Consider the following 24,429-nt stretch of genomic DNA (forward strand, 5'->3'; position numbering starts at 1 on the left):
TGAGCGCGAATAGTCTCGCCCCGTGAGCAGAGTCATTGAACGTGTAGCTCTACAATAACGTTCCTGTCAGTTAGAAGCCAAAAAATTGTGATATTATCGAGTTGGGGTACGTGAACAGTGGTGGCATAGATGGGAACGGCACTCGAATTGGTTGCGGGGTCTGCCTTCCAAATGGTTAGCTTCTTCCGTCTCCTAGGCTCATCACAGTGGTTGAATAGGCTCTCCCGTACCCCGCATGGATTTGAAGAGTCTCGAAGCCCCGAACAGGCTTAGGAGGGGAAGACATCATGCAGTGGTTCTAGGCTCTGTCATGATAGATTGTTCAAGGAATCGCGTGGAGCGGCTGGAGTTCCGGAGGTTGGGGTGGGTGGATTGTATGGCTCGTCTCTGACGCGAAGCACTTGAATACACGGAGTAATCCGTTGATATAACTACGGGGCGAGGCTTGCAATTTCCTTCGCATTGCGTCAGTACATAATAATATCCGAGCAAGTATGTACTTAATCATTAGCCCTGCTTTCATCTCAGGCTGGAGCTCGATTTAGTCGGTGTCAGCTGGGTAGACCGCTGCTCGCCTCCTCTACTGTATGCGTCGTTAGAAAGAGTGACACGCCTCAACGGTAGAAAGTTCGGACATTCTACTAAATGTCAGCCACCCCCAAAGCCATGCCGATCAACGACGTACCACCCGACCCGAAGTCAAAAAATGAGTCTGGCTGCTATCGAGAAGAGTGACCGTGACTATGGCGGACGAGATTAATTCTCTCACGAGGTTGTGTCACGCGCAGGTGGTATCGACGAAGGACACTTCGTTGAGAGGGACCATGTCAGAGTAATGCTGGGCCTCAAGCTTCAAGCCGTAGTCACCAATTGTCTGGAACGCCCTGCGCTAAACCTCGTCTCTAAAGAGATCGAAAACAACAATGTTGATACCGCTCCAAGCGAAAGCACTACATGAAGGCACTACATGAATCATTCACCCAATAACCCCCGTCCCAAAATCACTATCCTTCACCCCAAATCACCCAGGCCCACCACCAAATTCATTAAGCCCCCTCCTTTGGAGGGTCTGCCACCTCTTTGTTCTCCTGAGTCTCCTCATCCCTCATGTCCTGATTCCTTGCACCCTCATCCCTTGCATTCCCATCCCTCGCCCCATCCCCGGAATCCTTGTCTCTAGTATCCTCATCCGTAGCATTTGCCTGGCGGCGGTAGGCGGCAAGAAAGTTTGAGATGTCTTGAGCATTGACCTTCTTGAAAGCCTCATCCTCATCCCTCAAGAATTCCAAAATCTCTCTTGGTGGCCTCTTCTCGTTCCCAAACCTGATAATCTGCTCCTCCCTGCTCTTGACAATTGCCGTCCTATACTCCGGGATAGCCGAGGCATCAACCATTGGATGGTTGTGCGCCTCATGACCTCTGATGCCCTCGACAACCCAAGCAGTACATACTCTCCTGAGAGCGATCTGGAAGGGGCAGCTGGTCTTTTTGGTGGATGTCTTCCTCTTCTTCTTGGGAGGGTCGTCCTCGTTTACCTCACGTCCTCTGGAAGGCTTGTATGCGCCGCCCTTGCTGCAGCAAAAAGTGACCCGGCTCGGATCGGTGCTATTGGGATATTTCCGGAAGATACAGAGTCTGTAACCAGCGTCCATGGCTGATTTGTTGAGCGCCGCTTCGGCATACTTGAAGTTTTCCTGAGTCGTCTCGAGGACGCGGAATTTGGCCCCAATGAGGGGGTGATATGGAGGCTGAATAAATTGCAACTTTCCTAACATCCCGACTTTTCTGAGACCAGGAGACCTTGGGACTTGCGCAGGTATTGCCTAGTTGTAGATCGACTAGAAACAGGAGCAGTTTGGAAAAATTGAAAACGGGGAGGATTTAAGGGTTTAGGATGGTCTGGGCTGGTTTTTGGTGGTGCTTCTCCTGTGTAGCTTTGTGTTGACGTAACATCGGTTGTTGTTACCTAATACCTCGGTACGTTGGAATGCCAAGTCACGGGATATCTCATACCAAGTCTGATGTACCTTCGTTTACCCTATTCCATTTGTGAATATTATCATACACAGTTTTGCATTTTTCGCTAATTACAATTGTAACGGGGCCTTTATCGGTGATCACGAGTCATGGTAATTCTCGTCGGTCATTTTCAGGGCAACCTTTACACCATTGCGACCCTTTGTGACCAGAGCCAAATGCTCGGCCCACTCTATCTCGAAAACGTGTCGCTCAATGGACTCTACACTTTGCATCAGACGAGTGAGGACATAAGCAGCCTCGGTCAGAGCGAATTGCTGCCCCGGGCAGGTGCGCGGCCCACCATTTAAGCTGTAAACAAACAGAGACATCTAGTCAGAAAATCCTTCCTTCAGCCGCGTGGTTTGCTATGTCGCCGGCTTTGGGAGGAGTCAACTTACGGGATGTAGCCCCATCCGGGCCGAAGGCTTGGATCGTCTCAGAGGTCCGGACGGAAGACGTGGCCGTCTTCGCCAAAGATGGATGTGAGTCGATGCATGGAGTACACATGGTAGTTGACAGACTGGCCAGCTCGGGTGAACACTGGGGACTGCCCGTCTGGGCTGCCGCCTCATGGCAGATTCGTGTTTGTGTTCGCCTTGCGGGAGTTTCGCGGAACTGGAGGCCAGAGGCGTAAACCTGAGATGCAATCGCAGGAAGGATCAGTTTAGATCCTGTCGAAATACTCCTTGACCGGATTTCCAATCACAATTTAAGCATAGACAAACAAAGAGGACTTAGATTCGCTTCGTAGGTTTCTCATTTTTCTGATGTTTCGCAGAGGTTTGTTCTCCGGCAGGCTGTCTCTGAACGTCTTGATGACCTCCATCCGCACGCTGTCCCAGATACCGGGCCGTTGATCCAGAACGAAAAGGGCGATGCTTAATAGCGAGGCCGTCCCGACCCGCTACGAGCACGTTGAGAGTCTCGTCGCGCAGCTCGATCAGATTGCGAGTCTCCTTCGCCAACTCCTCAAGAAAGACGTACTTCTTGCAATTGTTGGGCTCTGGGTCGTCATCGTTTCGATCCTGCTTTTCGTATCTCTCTTCGCCTGATTCATGAAGCGCCTTGTGATCCAGGGACAATAAGAACTCGGCAACAATCTCATCGACAATGCGATGCACCGTCTCGCATGACGTGTCGAACTCCTTCCAGATGGTGGGATTCATGAATCTCAGCAACAAACCTAATGGCTTCGTCAGGTCTCTATCCATGAGGTAGCGAGCGTGGATCTTGAGCTACGCGTAGGCAAACGCACGCTTCCACGAAACGCCGCGATGGAGAGCCAGCTGCCTCTAGCTGCGACTTAAAGGAGCGACCCAACAACACCTCGGTAGCCGAGTCCAGGGTCATGCGGAAAATCGACGGCTGGAGATCGACGTCTACCAAGCCCTTGAATACGCACTTCTTATTGATATCTTGTGAATACTGCTTGACTGCCTTATAATTTACTTTATAACAGATAACCTATAACCCTTTCACCAGTTGTATCTGCTTGATACCAGTCAGTGGGCTAGTGTTAGGATTGCAGCACAGCCGACAACTCATTCCATTCATTCGCTACGGTTACAACGTCTATTGGCTGGTGGGGGTTGGCGCGGTGACATTTGAAAAGGCTCCGGCGTCTCCAATAGGAAGGCGAGGAAACTGGATCTCGGAGACATTTAAGACGCCCTCCTTTAGCGAGCCGGGGTACAAGTCACCGAAAACTGCATATAAGAGTGGTGACTACCTCCGTTCTCTCCACTAGATGACCATGCATAAGTCTTCCAAACAATATCTTCGCAAAAATCCCGTATTCAGAAAAGCTTCATCTCCGTGAGCCAACTATGTCCGTCAGGTATCAACATACTCTTTGGCTATGGGTGGAAGGCATGTTCCCACGCCGCATTGACTACCTCCTCCTCTCCAAAGGCCTCGTCCGCTCCCCAGCCGACCTGCTAGCCGGAAGGACAACCGAGCCCAACCTGCGAATTGTCTTCATGGAACCTAACTTGTCGGGGTCGGGAGCTCGATGGATATTCAACCCCGCCCAAGACACACTTAAGCCCGGTACTAGCACGCCTTGTCTCAGGGTCGCCGACCTAACAACCGGAGATGAAAAATGGATCCACGAGAGTACCGCAATTATGTGCTATCTTGACGAAGTCTACGCCAATTCCGGGCCAGATATGCAGCCGAAATCCGCACTCGACCGCGCACGCATGAACGACCGTTTACTTGCGATCAACGATGGATTTGCCCATGGAGCCGTCTACATGAAACACGCTATTCCGCAAACGGCCTTCTGGTCAGGACTGAAGAACGAAGACCGCAGTCTCAGTGCCGCGCGCAATGGATTGGCGACCATGGTCGTAGCCTTTGGCAAGGTGCAAGGGTGGGCTGAGGGCAGCCTGGATATCACGGGCTGGCTGACGCCGGGTATTAACGGGCCTGGACTAGTTGACTTCTCCTTGGCCGCTCTATGCCGGTATACGGAGCTGTCTTACGGGTGGGAGATCTTAGAGGATGAGAAGCTGAAACCGCTTGCGGACTGGTATAGGAGGTTCCAGGAGCTGCCCTGGTGGGACGAGTTGGAAAATAGGGAGGGAGCGATAGCGAAGGAACTTGTCTTTGGCAGAGAATGTCGCGAAATTTAACGACATGCAGAATTAGGCCCCCTAAGACCTACACCATAATTTCAATCCACCCACACATAAACACCTACTTCCCCACTAACTTACGGCTTATTACACTTAGGCTTCATAATGACAGTAGCTTATTTCTCCAACTTCAGGAGTACATAGGCTCCGTCCAGGCGCCCTTCTATCTTCTATGGTGTCTAGCGTGCCCTGTCTTGTCAGGACCGCCGGAGACATACATATCCAGAACAGGACCCAGACCGCTTCACCTCTGCAATGCTACTACTGCTCGTGCCATGACCTTGTCAAGGACAGGCCGCTCCATCTAATCCTTCCTCCGGATATTAATCAATTGCCGTCCGTCCTCTTTGGTGATTCTAGAGTCGAAACTACGCTCTTCGTTTTTCTACGGAAACTCGAGTACTATAGATACAAATTGTAGTCCATCTCTATTGATATCGGATTGTTCGGATCATGGATGTCAAGCCCCTTTTCCGGTTAAACTCCGGGGGCTGATTCGTGAAAGTGTCATCGTTCGGTCCTGCTAAATCCGCTGTACATGGAGACCACGACCCAGTCACGAAAGAGGGATGCATTCAATCAATAAAAGGCTCAGTTCGGCTTCTCCTCAACCTGCGAAACTCGCAAATCCTCGCCTCCTTTCTTCAACTGAGCCTCGGCTATTGTAGCCTCGGTATCCCTGTGAACGCCGAGACTCTGAGCGAACACTGAAGTATCCATTAGTACCATAGCACAGAGCAGAAAGCGTAGCCCCACTGCAAAGAGGCCCAGAAGTGGGGTGGAACTCACGATCTTCCATTTCTTCAAGGGATTTTCCTTTTGTCTCCTTAATAAAGAACCAGACGAAAACCGCAAGCGCCCAGTTGAAAATGGAGAACATCAGGAAAGTCCTCCACCCTAGGTTCTTGACGGCATGGGGTGTTGCCTGGGAGAAGACAAAGTTGAACAGCCACTGCGTCGAGGTTCCGATGGCGATACCAGCTTCACGAATACGTGTTGGGAAAATCTCACCCATGTATACCTGTAGAGCAGCGGACCAAAGTTAGAAAAATTCTGAAGCGGTCGTCCTCGAGGCGGCGGCGGACAGGGTCTGTACTTACCCAAGGTACGGGACCCCATGAAATGTTATAGCTCATGGCTTCCAGGTAGATCATGGTCAAGGAAGCAATAGAGGCGGGTGTGAGTCCAGCATCCGGGTCCGGGGGGAATTTGACCGTCAAAATCGCCACGATGAGCATGTAGGCTCCCATGAGAAATGCACCCGCCAGGAGAGACCCACGGCGGCCTATGCGCTCAACAAGGAAGAGGAGGAAGAACAAGCAAGCTACCACCTTGACCAGGCCAAAGAAGCCGGTGAGGAGAAGCTTATCTTGACTAGCGCCAACCAGGGAAAAGATTTGAGGAGCATCTGCGATACTAAATTAGACCGACGCTGTCGAGAGAGAAGAGGAGAGGGGGAAGGCATACAGTACGCCATTGAAGTGTTGCCGGTAAGTTGGACACCTAGAGTGTATTAGACCTGCAGGCTCTAGAGGAGTCTTTTAATCATGAGTGCGTACCAATCTGCAGAGCAATAATGAGGAACAGGCGGTATCTGTTGATAGGTTCGAGAAGCTCCTTCCATGTGATGCCTGATTTGATGCGATTTTCTTCTTCAATGCTGGCGATGATCTCCACAAACCTGCAGACCAAGTTAGTCTTTCATGGGGGTACCTCCATCGGTATTGATCGCTGAGCATAAACAAAAACTGACTCTTCCTGTACTTCGGGGCTGTCCCCTCCTCGGACCCATGCCAGCGAGGCCAAGGCCTCCTCACGTCGACCTTTCTTCGCCAGCCATCTCGTGCTCTCTTTGGTTAGTAGCATGCCGAAGCCAAGGATGGCGCCGGGGACAAGTTGAATACTGACAGGCACCTGCCACTGTGCGCTGTTATTGTCGGCAATATGGAGGTCTGAGGCGTAGTCTATCCAGTATGAAGTCATCACGCCCATTGTAAAGAAGAATTGGAACATGCTGCCAAGCATGCCGCGGATGTGCTTTGGTGCCATCTCTGCGGAGTACATGGGAACAATAACAGTGGCCATTCCGACACCAATACCGCTGATGACGCGGGCGACGTAGAAAGCAGCGAGCGAGTGTGTATTTATGGTCTGAATGACCGCGCCGACATTGAAGATGGCGGAGGCGAGGATGAGGGACCATCGACGACCGTACTTGGCAGTGAAGGGCCAAATGAAGAAACAAGCGAAGAAAGCTGTAGCGTGGCACAAGTCGTTAGTAGGCTTATTGTGATAGAAAAGGGGCCGAGTGCCCCTTCAAAGACCATCTTCCCGGGTTGGTCGACGTACCTCCAGCTTGAAGGAGACTTGTGGAGTTAGATCCAACGGTCGCCCTCTGATCCTCTGTGTAACGGAAATCTCTCTGAAAACTTTTAAACGTGAGAATGCCGCCGATAATACCTGTATCATAGGCAAATAAGAACGAGCCTACGCAGCAAAGGGCTACGAGGTACACCGCTCGGAAGGTTCCTAATGTCTTCGACATTTTGTCTCAGGAGTTAGAGCGCAGCATTCGAGGATATGGCAATGCCGGGTAATAGCGAAGTTGGTAAAAGGCAAGGTTATATATAATAGGGAAGGAGAGCTGATCACGCGTTCATGTCTTCAAAGCAATCAACGCCCCGCCTCATCTTCTGGGGGCTCGAACAAAGCTGCATTTCGTGGTAACGAAACCATGCTTGGGACTTGAATGCCGAGCTTGCCAACGAAAGGTAAGCTACCCCGTGGGTAATTTGGATCGGGCGGGGGTAGTTTCCTGGAGGCAAACTGGGTTTTCTGTGTCGGGAAAAAGATCTAGCGTAATTTATGGCCGAACTAGTCCGAGTATAGAAGTCCCGGCCGACTGCCGAAGGCTGGGGCTTAACACGGAGATGAAACCCACCAATCATCTGCACGCGGCGGGTGCTGAGGGTGAAAAACCTTGAAGCCCTGTCCACTGATGGTTAAGCGAGTCCGACAGCCGAGTCCACGACCTCCACACGCACTCTAGCTAGCCAAGCATGGCTTCAAAGGCGATGGAACCCAGAAGTCGTTTGCGAATAAGATGGTCTTTCTAATCATGCCGCACGACGCCGACGCTCGATCAGGCGCGAGGATTCCCTACATGTCATAATGCATCCAAGCTTTATAAGCCGAGCCGAGGGAAAGCCGCAAGCCATGAGTCCAGCAGTGTGCATGTCCTCTCTTCTTCTCTCCATCTCCCTTAATTCTGCCAAGAATTCATCGTGACCCTTTCTCCTTTCTCCAACGCCTTGTCAAAATCGTTCTTGGTGCGAATCAACACGAAGCCCCCCTCCTCCCCCCCCCCCCCCCCCCCCCCCCCTCTTTTTTTTTTCCCTCCCTCTTTTTCTCCTTGAGAAAACACCGAAGCGGAACTTCTCCTGCGACATCATTCCGCCTTGTTTACCAACATGGCCTCACGACCCAATATTCTGTTCGTCATGGCTGATGACCATGCCTCGAAAGCCATTAGTTGCTACGGGGCCGGCATAAACCAGACGCCAAATCTCGATAGGCTGGCGAAGGAAGGCATGAAGTTCAACCACTGCTATGTAACGAACTCGATCTGCACTCCTTCGCGAGCGGCCATTTTGACTGGCACGTACAACCACGTTAACGGTGTCATGACCCTCGACGACCACATCAACCAAAAACTCCCTAATGTAGCGAAACACCTGCGAACGGGCGGCTACCGCACGGCCATGGTGGGAAAGTGGCATCTTGGCGAGGGCAAAGGGCATGAGCCCACCGGCTTTGACTATTGGTCGGTTCTGCCAGGTCAGGGGGACTACTGGGATCCCGAGTTCATCGAGATGTCAAAGTCGGATCCGAACGGACCCTCCGTCTCGAAAAATGAAAGCGGATACGTTACAGATATTATCACGGACAAGTGCCTAGACTGGATCACCCAGACGAAAGATTCAGGCAAGCCTTTTTTCATCATGTGCCACCATAAGGCTCCCCACAGGTCTTGGGAGTGCGACGACAAGCACAAGCAGCTCTACGCCGATAAGCCAATCCGGGTCCCTGAGACGTACAACGACGACTACAAGAACAGGGCCAAGGCGGCCCGAGTGGCCAAGATGCGGGTGGCGGAAGACCTCACGTATCAAGACTTGGGGCTCGTACAGCCAGACGGTGGCAACCGTGTCGGCACGCGTGTGACTCAGGAGTCGGGATCCGCGCAGCGCAAAGTACCCACGGATCCGAATATCAAGCTTATCGACAAGGATACTGGTGCCGCGTTCACCTTCACTTCCGAGGCCGAGCTATCCGCGTTCAAGTTCCAGCGCTATATGCAGCGGTACCTCCGCGTCATCCAGTCAGTCGACGATAACATGGGTAGGATGCTTGAATATCTCGACAAGGAGGGCCTTGCGGAGAACACGTTAGTGATCTACACGTCAGACCAGGGCTTCTTCCTCGGTGAGCATGGCTGGTTTGATAAGCGGTTTATGTACGAGGAATCTTTCCAGATGCCGTTCCTCGTGCGATACCCTGCCGAGATCGCCCCCGGAACCATCTGCGACGATATCGCGTGTAATGTGGACTTTTCGCCGACTTTCCTAGACTTTGCGGGCTTGAAGATTCCTAACTATATGCAAGGAGTTTCGATGCGGCCTCTATTTCGGGCACAAACACCCGATGATTGGCAGCAGGTCGCCTACCATCGGTACTGGATGCACAACGACATCATCCACCAAGCATATGCTCATTACGGCGTGCGCGACCACCGATACAAACTCATTTACTGGTATAACGAGGCTCTCGGCATGGCCGGAGCGAGGCCCGGCAGCGCGGAAGACCCTACCCTGGAGGAAGAGAAGGAATGGGAATTATTTGACTGCCAACAGGATCCACTCGAGCTGTTTAATGTCTATGAGGACCCAAACTATCAGGAAGTCGCGCAGAAGATGAAAAAGCTCCTCGAGGATAAGATGGAGCAGATCGGCGATGACCCTATTCATCTCAGGCTTACCGGACCGAGTGCGAAGATCCCCAATGGCGTTAAAAACAACGCTCAGAACGGCATTAGGCGAGAGGCTTCTGCAACCTAGACCAGGGTGAATGGAGACTCTGGGAATTATTAGCGGGGAGGATAGATTAGAGTCCGTATACAATGTAGTAGAGCCTAACCTCGGGGCGTATGGCTAAACTACTCCACGGTCTCGGGCATTTTATTTTATTTTGAGCAAAAAAAGACATCAATATTCCTAAATTACAATGAGCCTCCTGCAAAAGTGGTGGGTCACTAGAAGAGCGGTGAAATCGTCGAGAATATACCGAGCGCACTAGTTTCAGTGTCAGCATCAATTGATCCCGTGATGTTTCCCGAATGGCGACATGTCTTGTACAACATCTTCGAGCCAAGGCCGCGCCTTGCTTGGCCCATGGGCTTCGCCGTTTTATCCACATCTCGGGTGCCTGAATACGAGGCCTCATTTCATTCAAGAAATAGGCACCACCGCCGCCTATGTCCTAAATGAAATGGAGAAAAAAAATGTGTTAGGGCCGTTGTGCCTATCAGCACTTGGGCGACATCTTTGGGTCGCGTTATAATGTGTTATCCTTGATTTACTCCCCGAAAATTACACCTCCCCGAGGGTTTGAAACGCTAAATTGGTACGGCATTTGACTAGGATTAGGAAAACCCATTTCAGAATAGGAATTAGCCCCGTGTGTAAAACACATACTCGTTTGTATTGGAGTTCTGACAGGGGCTTGGACCATGACTTCACATTTCAGATCCTCGATAGTTGTAGTTTATCGAGCCATGGAGGTTGGGGTGACGCGATTTGGGGACCGTCTGTTGCCGGATGTCCCCAGCCAGTCCCCCACAAACCCCACAAAACCCAGGTTCTGTTCCCCACCTGGACAGACCCTTTGACCTCCCCAAAATGAGATACATTTTTGAGTATTTGGGGTAACTAGGACTGTTCCGGCTAGCTCTGTAGAAGCGTCAGTAAATTGCTCTTCTCCACCTCGCCCTCCTTTCCCATTCCCACAGAACCATTTCCGCATCCTGCTCCCCCCTTGTCCGAGGCAGCTCGTTAACACTCCGTCGGTGCATGGAGTTGATCTAGCAACTTTCATCGACTGACCTCCGTCGGCTTCATTATGGATGGTCAATATTTTATCGGGTGCTTCAAGTCGACCGGTTTGGCCAATGGGGCGCAAACATGTGCTCAATGTCGATGGCGCAAGGTACAAAGCTAGATGTCCCATGACATCCGAATCGTTGGACTGTCCTCTTTGCTAATGATTGACCCGTTCAAGGTCCGCTGTGATAAGCGGCGAGGCATCTGTTCCAATTGCAGGCGACTAGGTTTCCCGTGTTCACTCTCGACTCCTATGTCGGCTACGGTGAATGTGGACGACCGTGACACTCCCATTACGCCTTCAGAAGTGCAGATCGAGTCAGTTACCGCCTTCTCACAGGTCACAGGCAGGCCTAGGCGGCTCCGTGGATTACGCGCGTGTGCTGCTTGCCGGGAGAAGAAGACCAGGTGCTCCGCGACTCGGCCATCCTGTACGAGTTGCCGCCAACGTGGAAGCGAGTGTGTTTACCTGCCCCCAAAACGAGGTAATCAAGTCCCCCGCGACGATACCGACCAGAGTAAAGACCGGATACCTAGTTATTCCTGTCCTGGTGAAGCCGCAAAGTCGAGTCCGGAGACTCCTACTGTACCGCCCTCAGCGCCATCGCCCATGGCTCTGGCCTCTGATCCGTATTCACCACAACCTTCAAGTTTACGTCTGGAAAGATCGGGCCATTCCTGCTCAGGCACTGGTACGAGTAAAATTTCCGGGAATAGCCTTCACGAGCTTCAGTTACGTCTCGTCGACATTTTCTTTGATAGGATCTACCCCATGCCTTCGTATTCTTTTCTCCACCCCCAAACTACTAAGAGGCGCTGCGGTAATGGCCGCCTCTATGGTGACCTGGTCTCGGCGATCTGCGCCATAACCACCTTGCACTTGGGGAGCGGAAATGACATTTCGTTGCCGGCAGCGACGACCGCCTCCTGGGTACAAGCCGCCGAGCAGAGTGTCTGGGTGAATTTAGAAAGCCCAAACATTCCCCGCTTGCAGACATTGCTCTTGATCATTCATCATCGTATGGAAACCGGATGTTTCCAGCGAGCATTCATGCTTACAGCCACCGCGGCTCGCTTTGCTGCCGCCATGCGTCTGAATCACGAGCGGCCAGACCTGGACCCCGTCGCGCGCGAGGCCCGCCGGCGCATTCTCTGGTCTCTAAAAATTGTTGAGAGATACTTCTCTTCTGGTCTCGCGGAATTTGATCTGTTTCCCCTGGAAGTCATATATATCGACTTTCCGCACGCCGAAGAGAGCTTCGCTCCTATCCCTAGACCAGGGGAAGAGTCTGGCGACGAGGTCGCTAACCACAAGGAGGGTGACGGGAACGTCTCTAGTGAGGAGGGAGGTGCCTATAGGCTGCTTATGCAGCTCGAATCGGCTCGAAGGGATATTATGAAACTGACTCGGAGCGTCGCTCTTGTCGAGAATGAGCTCCCATCCCTTGGCGACCTCCTTCATCACCACGCGCACACCCTCTCCACCGTTGAGCCACCGGACACTCTTCCAGGGGGTGACATCCTGACGAACTTTGCTACCGCGGGCTTGGTTGACTCCAGCCGAGATCGATGGCTCCCAAGACGCGTGCTTGCTCACGTTTCATGGCATCAAGCTCACTGTGACCTTAACCGCCTCCTACTCGCTGGATACCCCGAAGCTGCCCCTGCCCCGGTACTAAATGGAGTTTCCGAGTTTGCCGTGGTTGCTGCCGAGGAACAGTGTCTGCAACATGCGATGCGCATCATACAAATCATCACGTCCCTGAACCAGCACAGCACGGAACACCACTTGCTCGAGTTCGACACCGCAATATGTGCGTATCACGCTACACGTCTCATCTTGTTCATCTCCCGCTTCGGCAGGAGTTCCTCCCGCCCTGCTCCCGGATTCGCCGCCAGCCGCGGAGATTTATGCCTTGCTGCCCTAAAACGCTTTTTCCCATCTTCTGCCCTAGTTGCACCCATCATCCAGGAACTAGAACGGTCATTGAAGGTATTCTCGGAACAGCAGCGAGACATAAGTGGTGGCGCCCAGTATTATTCTTTGTATTCAAATCAGGGCCGACAGCCGTCCCATGGCACCCTGTCCACGCATGCAGTATTATCGTCACCCGAAAGACCGGAGGACGGCCTAACACAACAACAAGACGAAGGCCATTCTCCGGAAAAACAGCTTTCGATGGCAGTTCAGGCCCGCCAGAGGTTGGCGATTCATAGTCTACTCCGTAGAGCCGATTTTTCGAGCAATGACACGGATGACGAAAACGACGGGGCTATGGACAATGATCGGCCGGGAATTACTGCCACATCGCCTTCCATTCCCATCCAGATCCACCGACCAGAACGAGTGCAGGAACAAAAACACCCAGATGACTCGTCGAGGCAAGGGGGTGGTGCGCCTATTCCGGCAAACGCTGCGCCGGCTCAATCTATTGGCGACAAATTAGATTTGCAACAGCCGCTGGCGACAGAACTCAGCTCCAGGAGGATTGACGGCGGCCTCAAAACTGCAGTTGAAACGGACAGCATGACCTTTTCTGGTATTAACGTGGGTACTATCCAAGAATGGGAATTCACCGGCACTCCCTCCACAACGACCTACCAAGAGACGGACTTCATGGCAGGGTTGTCTGGGGAAACCCAACAGTCAATGTTTGCCTGGTGGGGTCCACAGGACTGGGACTGGCTTTTTGACGCCGATGGTAGTCTACCTTAGCATCACGAGTTGATCTCCTTTGTACAAGATGTAATACATTGTATCACATTTAGGTGGAATTTTGAGAACAATGAGTTAGTTCCATCCCTCTCGCACTGCTGGCATATGTGCACACTTGCCCCCCCCCCCTTTTACAGCTGAAATGCGTCATCAATAAATGAGTCATACATGTTTTATAACTATATTCAATATATTCCATGTAGGACAACCGTAGAAGGAGAGAGCTCTCTTCCCACTTGCATCCACGTTGAGCTATTGCTGGCGGATGCTGGTGGACACGGGGAGACACGTAAACGCCGGAGCCTCACATCCCAGGCTCGAACTTTCTTAGGTTTAGAATATATAGACGTCGAGACATGTCAAATCTTCCCCTCTAGAGCTGCTGCCCACCCAGAAAGAGTAATTGCCTCGGTCTACATTCCACTTGCCGTTCACGAAATAACCTAATTCCTTGATAGGAACCGTGTTGAGGACAACCTCCTTCGACTCACCCGGCTCTAGTGTGATTTTGACAAACCGAATCAGCTTCATCACAGGGAACTCGATGATGGTGTGCTGAGGACGGTAATACAACTGAACGACCTCCTTCCCAGCGACGTCCCCCGAGTTAGTGACGGTTACGGAAACCGACACGGCACTGGTATCGTTCCCCCTGCGTTGTTGTTGTGTCGAGATCGAAGCCCTAGAGAAGTTGAACGTCGTATAGCTCAACCCGAACCCGAAGGCGAGCGGCGCCTTGCGCGTCAGCTGTGGCCAGTGCCAGTCATAAAGAGTCGCTCCTCCGAACCCGCCGACTGCGTCCGAGGGCAGAAAATCGTATGCGGCCGGGAAAGCCCCGTTGTGTTGAGGCATCGTGACGGTGAGTTTACCGCTGGGATTAACTTGGCCCAGCAGCGTCTCGACAACGGCGTCTCCAGTGAACTCTCCCGCCAGCCAGGCGTGGAAGATGGCGCGGCAACGCGACATGGTAGAGTCGTTTATGACGAAAGTCTGGCCCGAATTCATAATGAGGACAGTCGGTACACCGGTGTCAAGGACGGCGTCTAGAAGGTGCTGTTGTTTCCCCGGGAATCCGAGATCCGCGTGTGCAAAGCCCTCGGTATCCGTGCGGTCGTTATTGATGAAGCTGGTATCGAAGTTGCCGAAGCCCGAGCCGAGCACGATGACGGCCAGATCGGCGCCCTTGGCTACGTCAACGGCTTCGGCGATAGCCTCATCATCTGCGGATCCATCGTCATCGTAATTCGGAAGGATGGTGCTAGTCCCCTTGGCGTAGACAATCTTGTCTCTCCCCAGCTCCCTTTCAAAGCTGCGGCGAATCGAATCGCCGTAACGTCGGTCAAGAGGGTCAGCCGGGGCGTAGTTACCGGCATTAATAATATCAGCATAGGGCCCGATGACAGCAATCTTGCCCTCTGATGATGATATTTGGTCGCGGCTGATCGGAAGGAAACCGTCGTTCTTGAGCATGACGAGCGACTCGCGCGTAATGTTCCGATTGAGCCCCAAGTGGCGCTTGTTACGGAGAGTGGCTTTCATATTCTCGACGGTTGGCAAAGGCCGATCGAACATGCCAGTTGCAAATTTGATTTCAAGAAATGCTCGGACCGACTCGTTAACCAGAGACGCAATGGACGGGTCGCCTCCGTGCGCAGGGTCTATCAAATCCGAGAACAGGCCGTGACCGCCTGGGTGTAGCTCGTGCTCTAGCCCCGCGGCCAACGCTTTCAACGCAGCGTCCTCTCGTGAGGAGGCCACTTTGGCCTCTGTGAATAGATACTCGATGGCATTGGCATCTGACATGATAAGGCCTTCAAAACCAAGGATACTGCGAAGGACATCCTGGAGGAGATACTTGTTGATAGACATGGGCACTCCGTCAACAGTCGAGTAAGATGCCATCAGTGACATGGGCTGAGCTTCCGGGATAACCTTGCGGTAAGGAGGTGCGAGATCGTTGAGGATGTGGTTGATACCACCTTCCATGCTAGCACGGTTGACGCCGCCACTGCCTGCGCCGAAAACAAAGTGCTTGATGGTGGTGGCGATTTTGACCCAGCCACCATCGTCCTTTTCCTGCATCGTCTGGACGTAGCGCGTTGCGAACTCACCAACGAGATAGGTATCCTCACCATACATCTCGCCATTGCGGCCATTCCGAGGGTCCCTAGTTATGTCCACTTCGGGGGAAAGAACCCAATTCACGCCCATGGCAAGATTTTCGTCGCGAATGGCGGCGACAACATCGCCGTAGAGTGGGAGATTCCATGACGAGGCCATGGATACTGTACCGGGGAAAAGTGTGCCACCGGAAAACCATAATCCATTCACCGAATCAGCTATCACGATATACGGGATGCCGAGACGCGAAGAATTAAGCTGCTCGGCCCGCAGGCCGTTCATCATTGGCAGTAGATCGTGGGCCCAATTCGCTTGGGGACCGTAGCCTGGAACATTCGTTGGTTAGCTATTGCTGGCAGTCTTTTCGCCGCATTTCGATGACAAGGTTAATAGACACGATTGGAAGGGTATGTGCCTTCCTAGTTTCATTTGAGTTAATTAGAGGAACAGATACTGACGCACCGACCTGGCCGTTCTGGGTAGCGTGTACCGTCTCAAACGATGACCTGTTAAACGTTGGCTTCCCCGTAGATGTACCGAAGGCTCTCCTCACTCCACCTAACTGGCCAATCTTCTCTTCCCAGGTCATGCGATCCAAGAGATCGGCAGCACGCTCCGGGGGAGGGAGGGAAGGATTCAAGTATGGAGCCACATCACGGGGATTAACGGCGGCTGCCATCGTGCTGGTGATATGTAGCCAGATCGCCAATCCGGCGCACCCTACACGTTGTAGGGCAGTCATGTTAACACGGCCGATCCTGAGGGTTTCTTGAAAGCTACTGATGATGCCCACGTGAACGAGGGTTGGCTTTTTCGCTTACACGAGTCCAAAGTTTACAACGTCTCTATGACGTAGCGAGCTTGAGCCCTTTTAGCTTTATAGAACTCCTAATTCGCCTCAATGCCATATCCAAGCCTTCGGGGAACACTTCTTCATCGCCTTTGTTGCATCGTAGCACGCTATCCAAACATCCACCTTAGTGGGGCCGGCCCTAATGTCCCAAAGAGTGCAATTACCAAAAAAGTCACCTCCTCAACGCGGGAATGTACACATCTGGAATAGACATCTTCGGCTATCGGTCGGATCGGCCGGGGTTCCCCAAATTGGCGTAGTCAGTCAGGGCAGACCACAACTGCCCTCATCCCGGGATTCTGCACCCCGCATTGTCGGACATTAGCACACCACAGTAGATCGAGCTGAATTCGGCAATTGCTTTCACCATCACCGAGCTGTAGGCCACGGGACCAAATTATGATCCACAACAGTTCCGAGGGCTTCGGTTTCCCTTCCCCGCCCTATTTGAAGAAGTCTCTTTGGCGAAGGTGGCGAACTCCTCCTCGCACAGCCCACGACTCCTCATCTCCTTCTATTCCGCGGCTGTGCTCTCAACGGTGGCTTAGCCCATCAATACCCATATGCGGGCGCCGGAAGACCCGTCAAGCTTATCATAATCGATGTCGCATTTGTCGTGTGGCTGTTCGGTGTCGAAGTGAGTATACGCGCTTGGGACTATCGAATTTGTGTCGTTGACCCATGTCCGACCGGGCCACAGGACGAAGTCGTCGAATTTCGGGTGACGGGGAGAAACAGTCTCGATATGCTTGCCAAGCTACTTTCCCGAGTAGTTTGTGATTCGTGTACGCCGTACGCATCGCGAGAGCCGGATGCCGAGGCAGCGTCGATGAAACGATTAAGGTAATCCATAGAGCCAGTCCACTTCATTGTGGAACAATCCACTAAAGTTTCTTAGTTGGCCAACGCGATTTGGGTGATCTTGAGGTATGGCATCTACTGCTCTAGTCATAGCCTCGATGGCATGATTGAGATCATCTGTAGGGCATGTCCGCTTGAATCGACTGCCGAGACTGTTTCCAAGGTTGTTCCGTGTGAACTCCATAGAAAGAGAAAGAGAAAGAGAAAGAGAAACTGTACTCCTACAGAAAGCTCCAGGAGGGAAATGGGCCATGGTATTTCGTAAATTCCCACCCGGTATGAGCAGAAATGCTGCGAAAGAAGGAAGGATAGGATTCGAGGAGGTAAAGAGTTAGTTGGCAACGGGAGTTGAACTCAGACTTGAGAAGTCCGGCTCAGGGACTGGAATTGAATTGAATGGTTGAATTTATCGATTTATATCATACGCTGTTGGTCAAGTTAATACGCTTTCTGCACCTTTTGCCATTTTCTTCCCCGCATTCACCTTCGCGCAGGTCGAACCCTTCGGGGACTACGCCGAGCGGTCGCAAAAGCGAATAAAACTTCCCTTCAGAGCTCCAGGAAAGATGCTTGGGACCTACTTATAGCTTTGTTCCCGATCGTGATCGTTATCTTATCTATAGTCATGGCGTTCTAGTGCCGGCTCAATACAGGCGAGGCCGGCAGGCGACGCGCGGGGCTCGATCACTCGATCTAGGCCAAGAAATGTCAAATGTCCAGCCTAGGTTAGTGAAGGGGTGTAATGCGGCCGGCGTTCTCACTCCCTATGAGTGTTGGGACGGTACGTTATGATTAGCTTTCGTGCATCATTTTGCAAATAGCTGTGACGTTGTCTTGATATGCAAAGTTGGGCATCTAAATAATTAAAGTACTTCAACAACCTCCAGGACCCCGTCTATCTTAGGAACTTGCCACCTACGCGCCAAGCACATGCGCTTAATTGCAAAACCTACCCGTATCAACAGTTGGTATGCACGTCGCGTGAGGGGGAGAGCATTGTACAGTAGATCGACACTAACTCCGTCCACTCCAAACGCCACGGAAAAATTCAAAGGCCAAGTTACCCTCTTTTTCAAGGAGCTCGGGCAGAATCTTGCTCATGGGAATGCGCCTGATGCAGTCATCCTGGGTCACAGGGTTCCCCGACGGGTTGAGGGAGTAGTGTGGGTCCTACTTCTAGATCGGATCGGCGGAAGAAAGGGGGCTGATGATGGGATTCTTGGCCGCAAGGCAAACTGTGGGGCAGGCCACGCTAGCAGAGACACCGAGGAGGACGATGAAGGCTGTCTTGTGGAGGACGTTCGTCATTGAGCGCGGAAAGGGTAGGGGAGGATGCCGAGAGCCTCTTTTACGAATGACAAAAAATGTAGGTTTGCATTTCTCGAAAGATCTCGGCTCGGTTCGTGGATGAGGGAAACCATGATGCGCGTTATTATGAACAATGAGGTGAGGAGACAGGGGTGCCTTATAGGCCGCGTTGCCTACGCCTAAACTGTCCACGGCTTCTTAGCTGAGATGGGTGAAGAGCAGAGAATTGACCTTTCCTCGACCCACGCCACGTTACGAAACCACCGCTTCGTTTCAGCAGCACCCACATCTAAAAATCCTCTGTGGGGACGGAGAAGTTCTAAAGCAGAAACCCAGAAGTGGATAAGCTAGTAATATGCTCCCGACACCAGTTACAAGGGTCGTCTAGCCTGGCCAGTTAATAAACAAACGACTTTTCAACTCTTTAGGAGTATTACTATACAGGCCATCCAACTTGACACGACTACGGCCCGAGTCATGCGAGAGAAGCGAAAGAGGAACGTAGGAGCATACGCTCTGTTGCCACAGCACGCCATCAACATACACTTTAAGAAGCATATCGGAAGTTGGGATGCCGATGACCAAGGTCATCAATTTCCTCCTGCGTTAGATTGATCAGGCGATGGTCTCGCCGGCCTAGGTCACGCTGACGGTTCTCCCAGCTACAATACCACCAGTAGAGAATGACGATGCCGATGGCGACGGTTGAGAAACCCATGTTGATCGAGTGTCCCGTGACGTACAGGGGGGCTTCCTTGTTAGTGTATGTCCAGGATGCAATGAATGCGCCGGCCGTGCCGACGCCGACGATGAGCGCCGTGGACACCGCACGTACACCCGGGTTGGGGGTGTTGTTGGTTGCCCACTTGAGAGGAGAGACAGCGAACGTTAGCGGAAAGCGAAGAGCAAGGAAAATGGGATACATACAGCTAAGCAAATCGGCCCTCCACAAGTGCCCAAAGAAACGCCCAAGAATAAAGCCATGTATCGGAGCTCCGTGCGCTTCAGAAGCTCGGGTCCGCTCAGGGTGAAGATGAGGAGCAGCATGAAGCATAGCGCCATGAAGGGCATGAAGACAAGTACGATTAATCCTCGACGACGGAACCTGTCCGAGAGGTAGCCCTGAACGGCCAGGGTAACGGTACCCACGAGGAATGGGGCACCAGACATGATTTGGGCCCTACTAGATGTGTATCCCATGGCATGGATGATCTGTACAATATGTTAAGATTAGGCCTTCTAATAGCTATGACGATGCTGGGGATCTGGTTGGTCGTGCAACTGGAGACGGGGTAGGGGGCGGGGGAGCGCACCGTGGGGAGGAATAGGATGCACGCCTGCACAGGCACGTTTATTATTGCGTAGACACCAGCGGCCATCCAGTTGCCCAGGTTAAACACGCCCTGCTTTATATGTCTCTTGTTGATTTTCGGCGAATGTTCGGCCAACTCCTGGCGCCTCAGACGTTCGCGGCCAACCTCCTTCTCCGCCTTGGTCAAGAACCAGGCGTCGTCGATGCCGTTGGGGAAAATAATGAAGGACACCACGGCGAGGACGAGGGAGATGATTCCCTCGAAAAAGTAGACGTTGCGCCACGTGTGGAGCCTACCATTTGCCAATGGCGCAAGATTACCGAAGGCGAGGGCCAAAAAGCCGCCGACGAATCCGGAGGAGAGGGACGACGTCATCATCCCCGCGATGCGGCCGCCAAGCTCGTAGCGTGGGTAGAGGCATGAGAGATAAAAAGCGTAGCCGGGGAGCAGTCCGCCCTCCGCGAGGCCGAGGAGCAAACGCATGGCGACTATGCTTTGGAAGTTTTGAATGAAGGCGGTGGAAATGGTGATGATGCCGAAGATGAAACAGAGGCCGGGGAGGAAGATTTTCGCTCCAACCCTCTTCAGGACCATGTTGGAGGGTAACTCCACAAGAATATACGTAAAATACTAAGATGAGGGAATATACCTTGTTAGCCTTGTCGGCGCGATAAGAAGTTTCATGGGCGCCGTTAATGGCCACGAGGACTCACAAAAGCCGTCGACGCCCAGTTGAAATCGTAGCCCTGCATGCCAAGATCCTTCTCCAAACCGATAATCTTGGTATTCCCGAGGTTCGCCCTAATAGTGAGAGAGAGGTTGGGTATTAAGCTAATACTGCCGCATAGGGTCACCGACCTCCCAAGCAGGTCATCACAATGGGAAAACAAGGCGTACCTATCAATAAATGCAAACATGAAGTTGAGCGTGAGCAGAGGCATGATCCAGATGTCCAGCTTTCTATTTAGCGACTTCTCTACAGCCGGATCGAGAGGCGGCAGGTTCTCGAGGGTGATGAAAGCTTCCGCTTTTTTGTGGTGGTCCACGAGGACAGTCTTTTCGACATGTTCACAGCTATCGCGGGTTTTTTTGGTGTCCTGGGCAATATCGCTCTGCGCCATTTTGATTAATAAAAAAAGCCGAGGCTCGAGCTAGACAATCAGACTGGTTGCCAGGTGTTGGAGAAGGAAAACAAAAAGGGCGACAGGAGAACCGCTGCATGCATCTCACGAAAGATATAAAGAGGCTGGCGAAGTGGTCGTTATTTTATTTCTATCACGGTAGGATGCTCTGGCAGCCAACCGTCTTCCACTTTCAATGCTACTCGACGAGTGCCGAAACAGAACATCTAAGCTTCATCCCGGCGCGGAGATGCCGATTGGGGGGTTCGGCGCTAGTCCGATGCAAACTTGGTTTTGTTGCCGACATATTTTTGCGGGGTAAATATGGGGTAAACGCGGGGGGCCAACCGTCGACCCTAATCAAAATCCGGGGCCGACATGTCCCTTCTATTATCTTCACACCCCCTTGGCGTGTCCTTGCCATGTCCTTACTCCACAGACAGTGAGTGTGCAGCTGCTAACCTTTCGCGACAACCATAAGCCTGTGCCAAAAAAGATCAATGTCCACGTCTGAACCGCGGAAACTCCTCGCGCCGGCGAGCCAGCGTAAGAAGACGGTAGAGGCCTGTAATCCGTGTCGTGCGCGCAAGTCCAAGTGCGACGGGGCGCTTCCTTGCAAATCATGCATTCGCGGCAATCATCACTGCTATTACGACTCATCGACATCTACGGATAGGTTAACTGGGTACGTTTTGATATCATCGCGACTGCCTACTAGCGCCTGATTACCATGAAGCTGGAGATGCGTAATAGGGGAGAACCTGACACAGATTATATACTAGTTTGCATAGAGAGTTTGACGAGTTCAACAAGAGGCTACTCGAACTTGAACGCATTGTGTTCAGCGCACTTCCCTCCAGCGTATCAACCTCACCCTGGGTTGGCGAGGAGAATCTGGTCATTAGCGACAGTCAACGAAAAAAACCCACCATTACCATCCCTGATGCGGCTGGGTCGTTGAGTTTCGACGGCTCAACGCAGATACATCAGGCTGAAATTCAATTCGACGCCGTCACGACTCTCAACACCTCCACTGGCTCGGTGGAGTTTTACGGCAGCACGTCCATCCTGGCCCTCGCGCGGAGTTTGGACAACAGACTCAGGGAATTCGAGGGGGAGCACCGCGGGTTCCAAACCCTGCTCAAGAAGTCCCGCACCACGACCAGGGGCCTAGAGGTCGACCTCGAGGGCCTCTTCGAGCATAACGACTTCGTTCCCGCCGCCTGGCAGCCGGGTAACCGGTGGCAACTAAGGAAAGATGTGGCGGATGGCCACGTCCAGAGCTTTTTTAACACCATCCACGATTACTTGCCCGTTCTTGACGTCGACGTTTTCATGGCGGCGTATCGGCAATTCTGGACCGCCCCGCCAGCGGATGTAGAATGTGTGGCTGCCCGACAGGCCGAATGCCTGATCTACTCCGTCCTAGCCATGGGAGCGTTGTATTCTGACTCGGGCTCGGACAATGCCGAGTCGGCGGCGAGCTATTTCTCCAGAGCGCAGGATCTGCTGGGAAGGCTCTTTGACGCTGTTAGCGTTGAGACAGTGCAGGCCGCGCTGTTCATAGTGAGGCTTGTTATCCTGCATTTCCCCTGTTTGGTGCGCGACGGAGCTGACAAAGTTTTTCTAAGGGCTGCTATGCTCAGCACGCAATAAAACCGAATTGTAGGTGATAGCTCCACTACAAATGTGTATCTCTGCTTCTTTCTAACTATGCGTAGTAGCTTATAACTATATTGGCCTCGCTATCCGATTCGCCTACTCGATCGGTCTTCATAGATGTCGCCAACAAGTCTCCGGGAGCCACGCCCACGCCCAAGCGGGTTTGAGGAGCTGGTGGATGCTCTACGGCGTCGAGGCCGAGCAGTGCCTGGACTCGGGGCGACCGACATCAATACAAGAAGCGGATGCGAAAGCTCCATTCCCGAGAGATCCTCCAGTATGCGATATCATGTGCTCTTTGGCCGCTTTTGCCATAAGGGGTGCTAATGACGACACAAGGATTTTTCTACCGGCGTCAGTCGGGTCACCTTCATCACTGTCATGGCAAAATTTAGCACCATCATGCGAAAAGTTATCAACCTAGTAAGTGAAAGTGATCCGATGCGGAAATAATCAAGGTCTAAGACTAAATTCCCTCCGCCCCTCTCCTTCACTCTCTAGGTTTCATCCATCGGTGATAATCCCGGCACACAAGGGTTTGAAGGACGGCTCATGAACCTACATGTCGAGCTGAGTGCCTGGCGGGAGGCTCTCCCGCTACACCTCAAGTTCGGCCGGGACTTGGGGCGCTACAACGAACACGCCTGGGTGGCGACGAAATGGGTGAAACGCCAACGCCAAAGTGTGGAAGTTCGTAAGTGGCCATCCTTTCTTATCCTCTGATTTGCTTAACGCGTTAATAATACTGACAAACCCCGCCAGACTTCAACCACCTCATGACTTTCTTGCATCGGCCCTTGTTCCGCAAATTTTCCACCGTGTCGTCTCCTCGTTCCTCCAACATGTCTGTCCCCATCTGCCTGGGCGCAGCTCAGGACAACGTCATGCTCATTCATCACGTTCTCACCGAGGACACGAGCATGCAGCGTTGGGCGTATTATTGTTACTACTGCCTGTCGGCGACGCTCTTCCTGCTCATGCGCATCTGCGAGTGCCCGGAGCACGAAGCCGACGGTTACCTTCAGGTCTGCTACCGCAGCATCGAGGTATTCGAGGCTATAGATTCGGAGCCGTCGAGGAAATGCGTACCGCTCGTTAAAGCCGTGCTCGCGAGACTGGGCCACGCGCTAGACCCGGGTATTAGATTGTCGAATTCTGCGCCTAACAGAACGCCCATGAGCCGGCAACCGCCTCCCCCTCAGGATCGAGGGATCACCGAGAAGTGCGAAGTTGATGCTCGGTATTTTGGCCTTCCAGCAGACCTCTCTTTGTCTTCTGAAATATTTGGTGACGCGTTCAAGGATCAATCCGCTGAGGATGTCCTGAAATTATCTACGAGGGTGTCTGGAGACGAGTTATTTAGTGCCGATCTCGGTACGCTTTTTAACACCGACTCCTTTTAGCTCCAGTCTGGGGAAGTGCACTGGTGGGAGGAGTCTTAAGATGAGTAGTGTGGAAGTGACATCTTACCGATAATCGTTTGCCCCATGACACTCGTAGAGTGTTTAGAGAGATGAAAAGGGTAAAGTATTAAAGCGGGGAGGACAGCCGAATTGACAGTGTGCACATGCAGACTGCCGTCTCGAAGACTGCCGTTGCGTTCCGTACCCCTCTCGGAATCTCCCCGCTCTCGGGACCTCCGCTCTCAGGACCTCCCC

General features: G+C 52.5%; 5 protein-coding genes and 3 pseudogenes across 5 annotated transcripts; 4 read left to right on the top strand and 4 right to left on the bottom strand.

Moving 5' to 3' along the window:
• Positions 1–1,046: 1,046 nt before the first annotated feature.
• SAPIO_CDS2425 (uncharacterized protein) lies at positions 1,047–3,185 on the bottom strand (the record flags this gene model as incomplete). Its single annotated transcript, XM_016785450.1, has 3 exons — positions 1,047–1,768; positions 2,418–2,655; positions 2,829–3,185. 3 exons carry the CDS (start codon positions 3,183–3,185, stop codon positions 1,047–1,049), a joined length of 1,317 nt encoding a protein of 438 aa, XP_016644826.1.
• A 660-nt stretch (positions 3,186–3,845) lies between these two features.
• On the top strand, positions 3,846–4,655 carry SAPIO_CDS2426 (annotated as a pseudogene; the record flags this gene model as incomplete).
• A 594-nt stretch (positions 4,656–5,249) lies between these two features.
• Positions 5,250–7,203, bottom strand: SAPIO_CDS2427 (uncharacterized protein; the record flags this gene model as incomplete). The annotated part of the gene is made up of 6 exons (XM_016785451.1): positions 5,250–5,365; positions 5,448–5,679; positions 5,759–6,066; positions 6,218–6,339; positions 6,412–6,913; positions 7,008–7,203. 6 exons carry the CDS (start codon positions 7,201–7,203, stop codon positions 5,250–5,252), a joined length of 1,476 nt encoding a protein of 491 aa, XP_016644827.1.
• Positions 7,204–8,128: 925 nt separating this feature from the next.
• SAPIO_CDS2428 lies at positions 8,129–9,775 on the top strand (annotated as a pseudogene; the record flags this gene model as incomplete).
• A 1,813-nt stretch (positions 9,776–11,588) lies between these two features.
• Positions 11,589–13,532, top strand: SAPIO_CDS2429 (annotated as a pseudogene; the record flags this gene model as incomplete).
• A 333-nt stretch (positions 13,533–13,865) lies between these two features.
• SAPIO_CDS2430 (Beta-glucosidase) lies at positions 13,866–16,332 on the bottom strand (the record flags this gene model as incomplete). The annotated part of the gene is made up of 2 exons (XM_016785452.1): positions 13,866–15,979; positions 16,116–16,332. 2 exons carry the CDS (start codon positions 16,330–16,332, stop codon positions 13,866–13,868), a joined length of 2,331 nt encoding a protein of 776 aa, XP_016644828.1.
• A 2,890-nt stretch (positions 16,333–19,222) lies between these two features.
• Positions 19,223–21,109, bottom strand: SAPIO_CDS2431 (uncharacterized protein; the record flags this gene model as incomplete). Its single annotated transcript, XM_016785453.1, has 5 exons — positions 19,223–19,540; positions 19,603–19,887; positions 19,989–20,618; positions 20,702–20,789; positions 20,886–21,109. The coding sequence occupies 5 exons, from the start codon at positions 21,107–21,109 to the stop codon at positions 19,223–19,225; spliced, it is 1,545 nt and encodes a 514-aa protein (XP_016644829.1).
• A 500-nt stretch (positions 21,110–21,609) lies between these two features.
• Positions 21,610–24,174, top strand: SAPIO_CDS2432 (uncharacterized protein; the record flags this gene model as incomplete). Its single annotated transcript, XM_016785454.1, has 7 exons — positions 21,610–21,794; positions 21,892–22,675; positions 22,741–22,774; positions 22,831–23,048; positions 23,111–23,194; positions 23,273–23,465; positions 23,534–24,174. The coding sequence occupies 7 exons, from the start codon at positions 21,610–21,612 to the stop codon at positions 24,172–24,174; spliced, it is 2,139 nt and encodes a 712-aa protein (XP_016644830.1).
• Positions 24,175–24,429: the final 255 nt, after the last annotated feature.

The sequence above is a fragment of the Scedosporium apiospermum genome (assembly GCF_000732125.1).
Source record: "Scedosporium apiospermum strain IHEM 14462 chromosome Unknown SEQ_SAPIO_0086, whole genome shotgun sequence".
NCBI classification, from domain to species: domain Eukaryota; kingdom Fungi; phylum Ascomycota; class Sordariomycetes; order Microascales; family Microascaceae; genus Scedosporium; species Scedosporium apiospermum.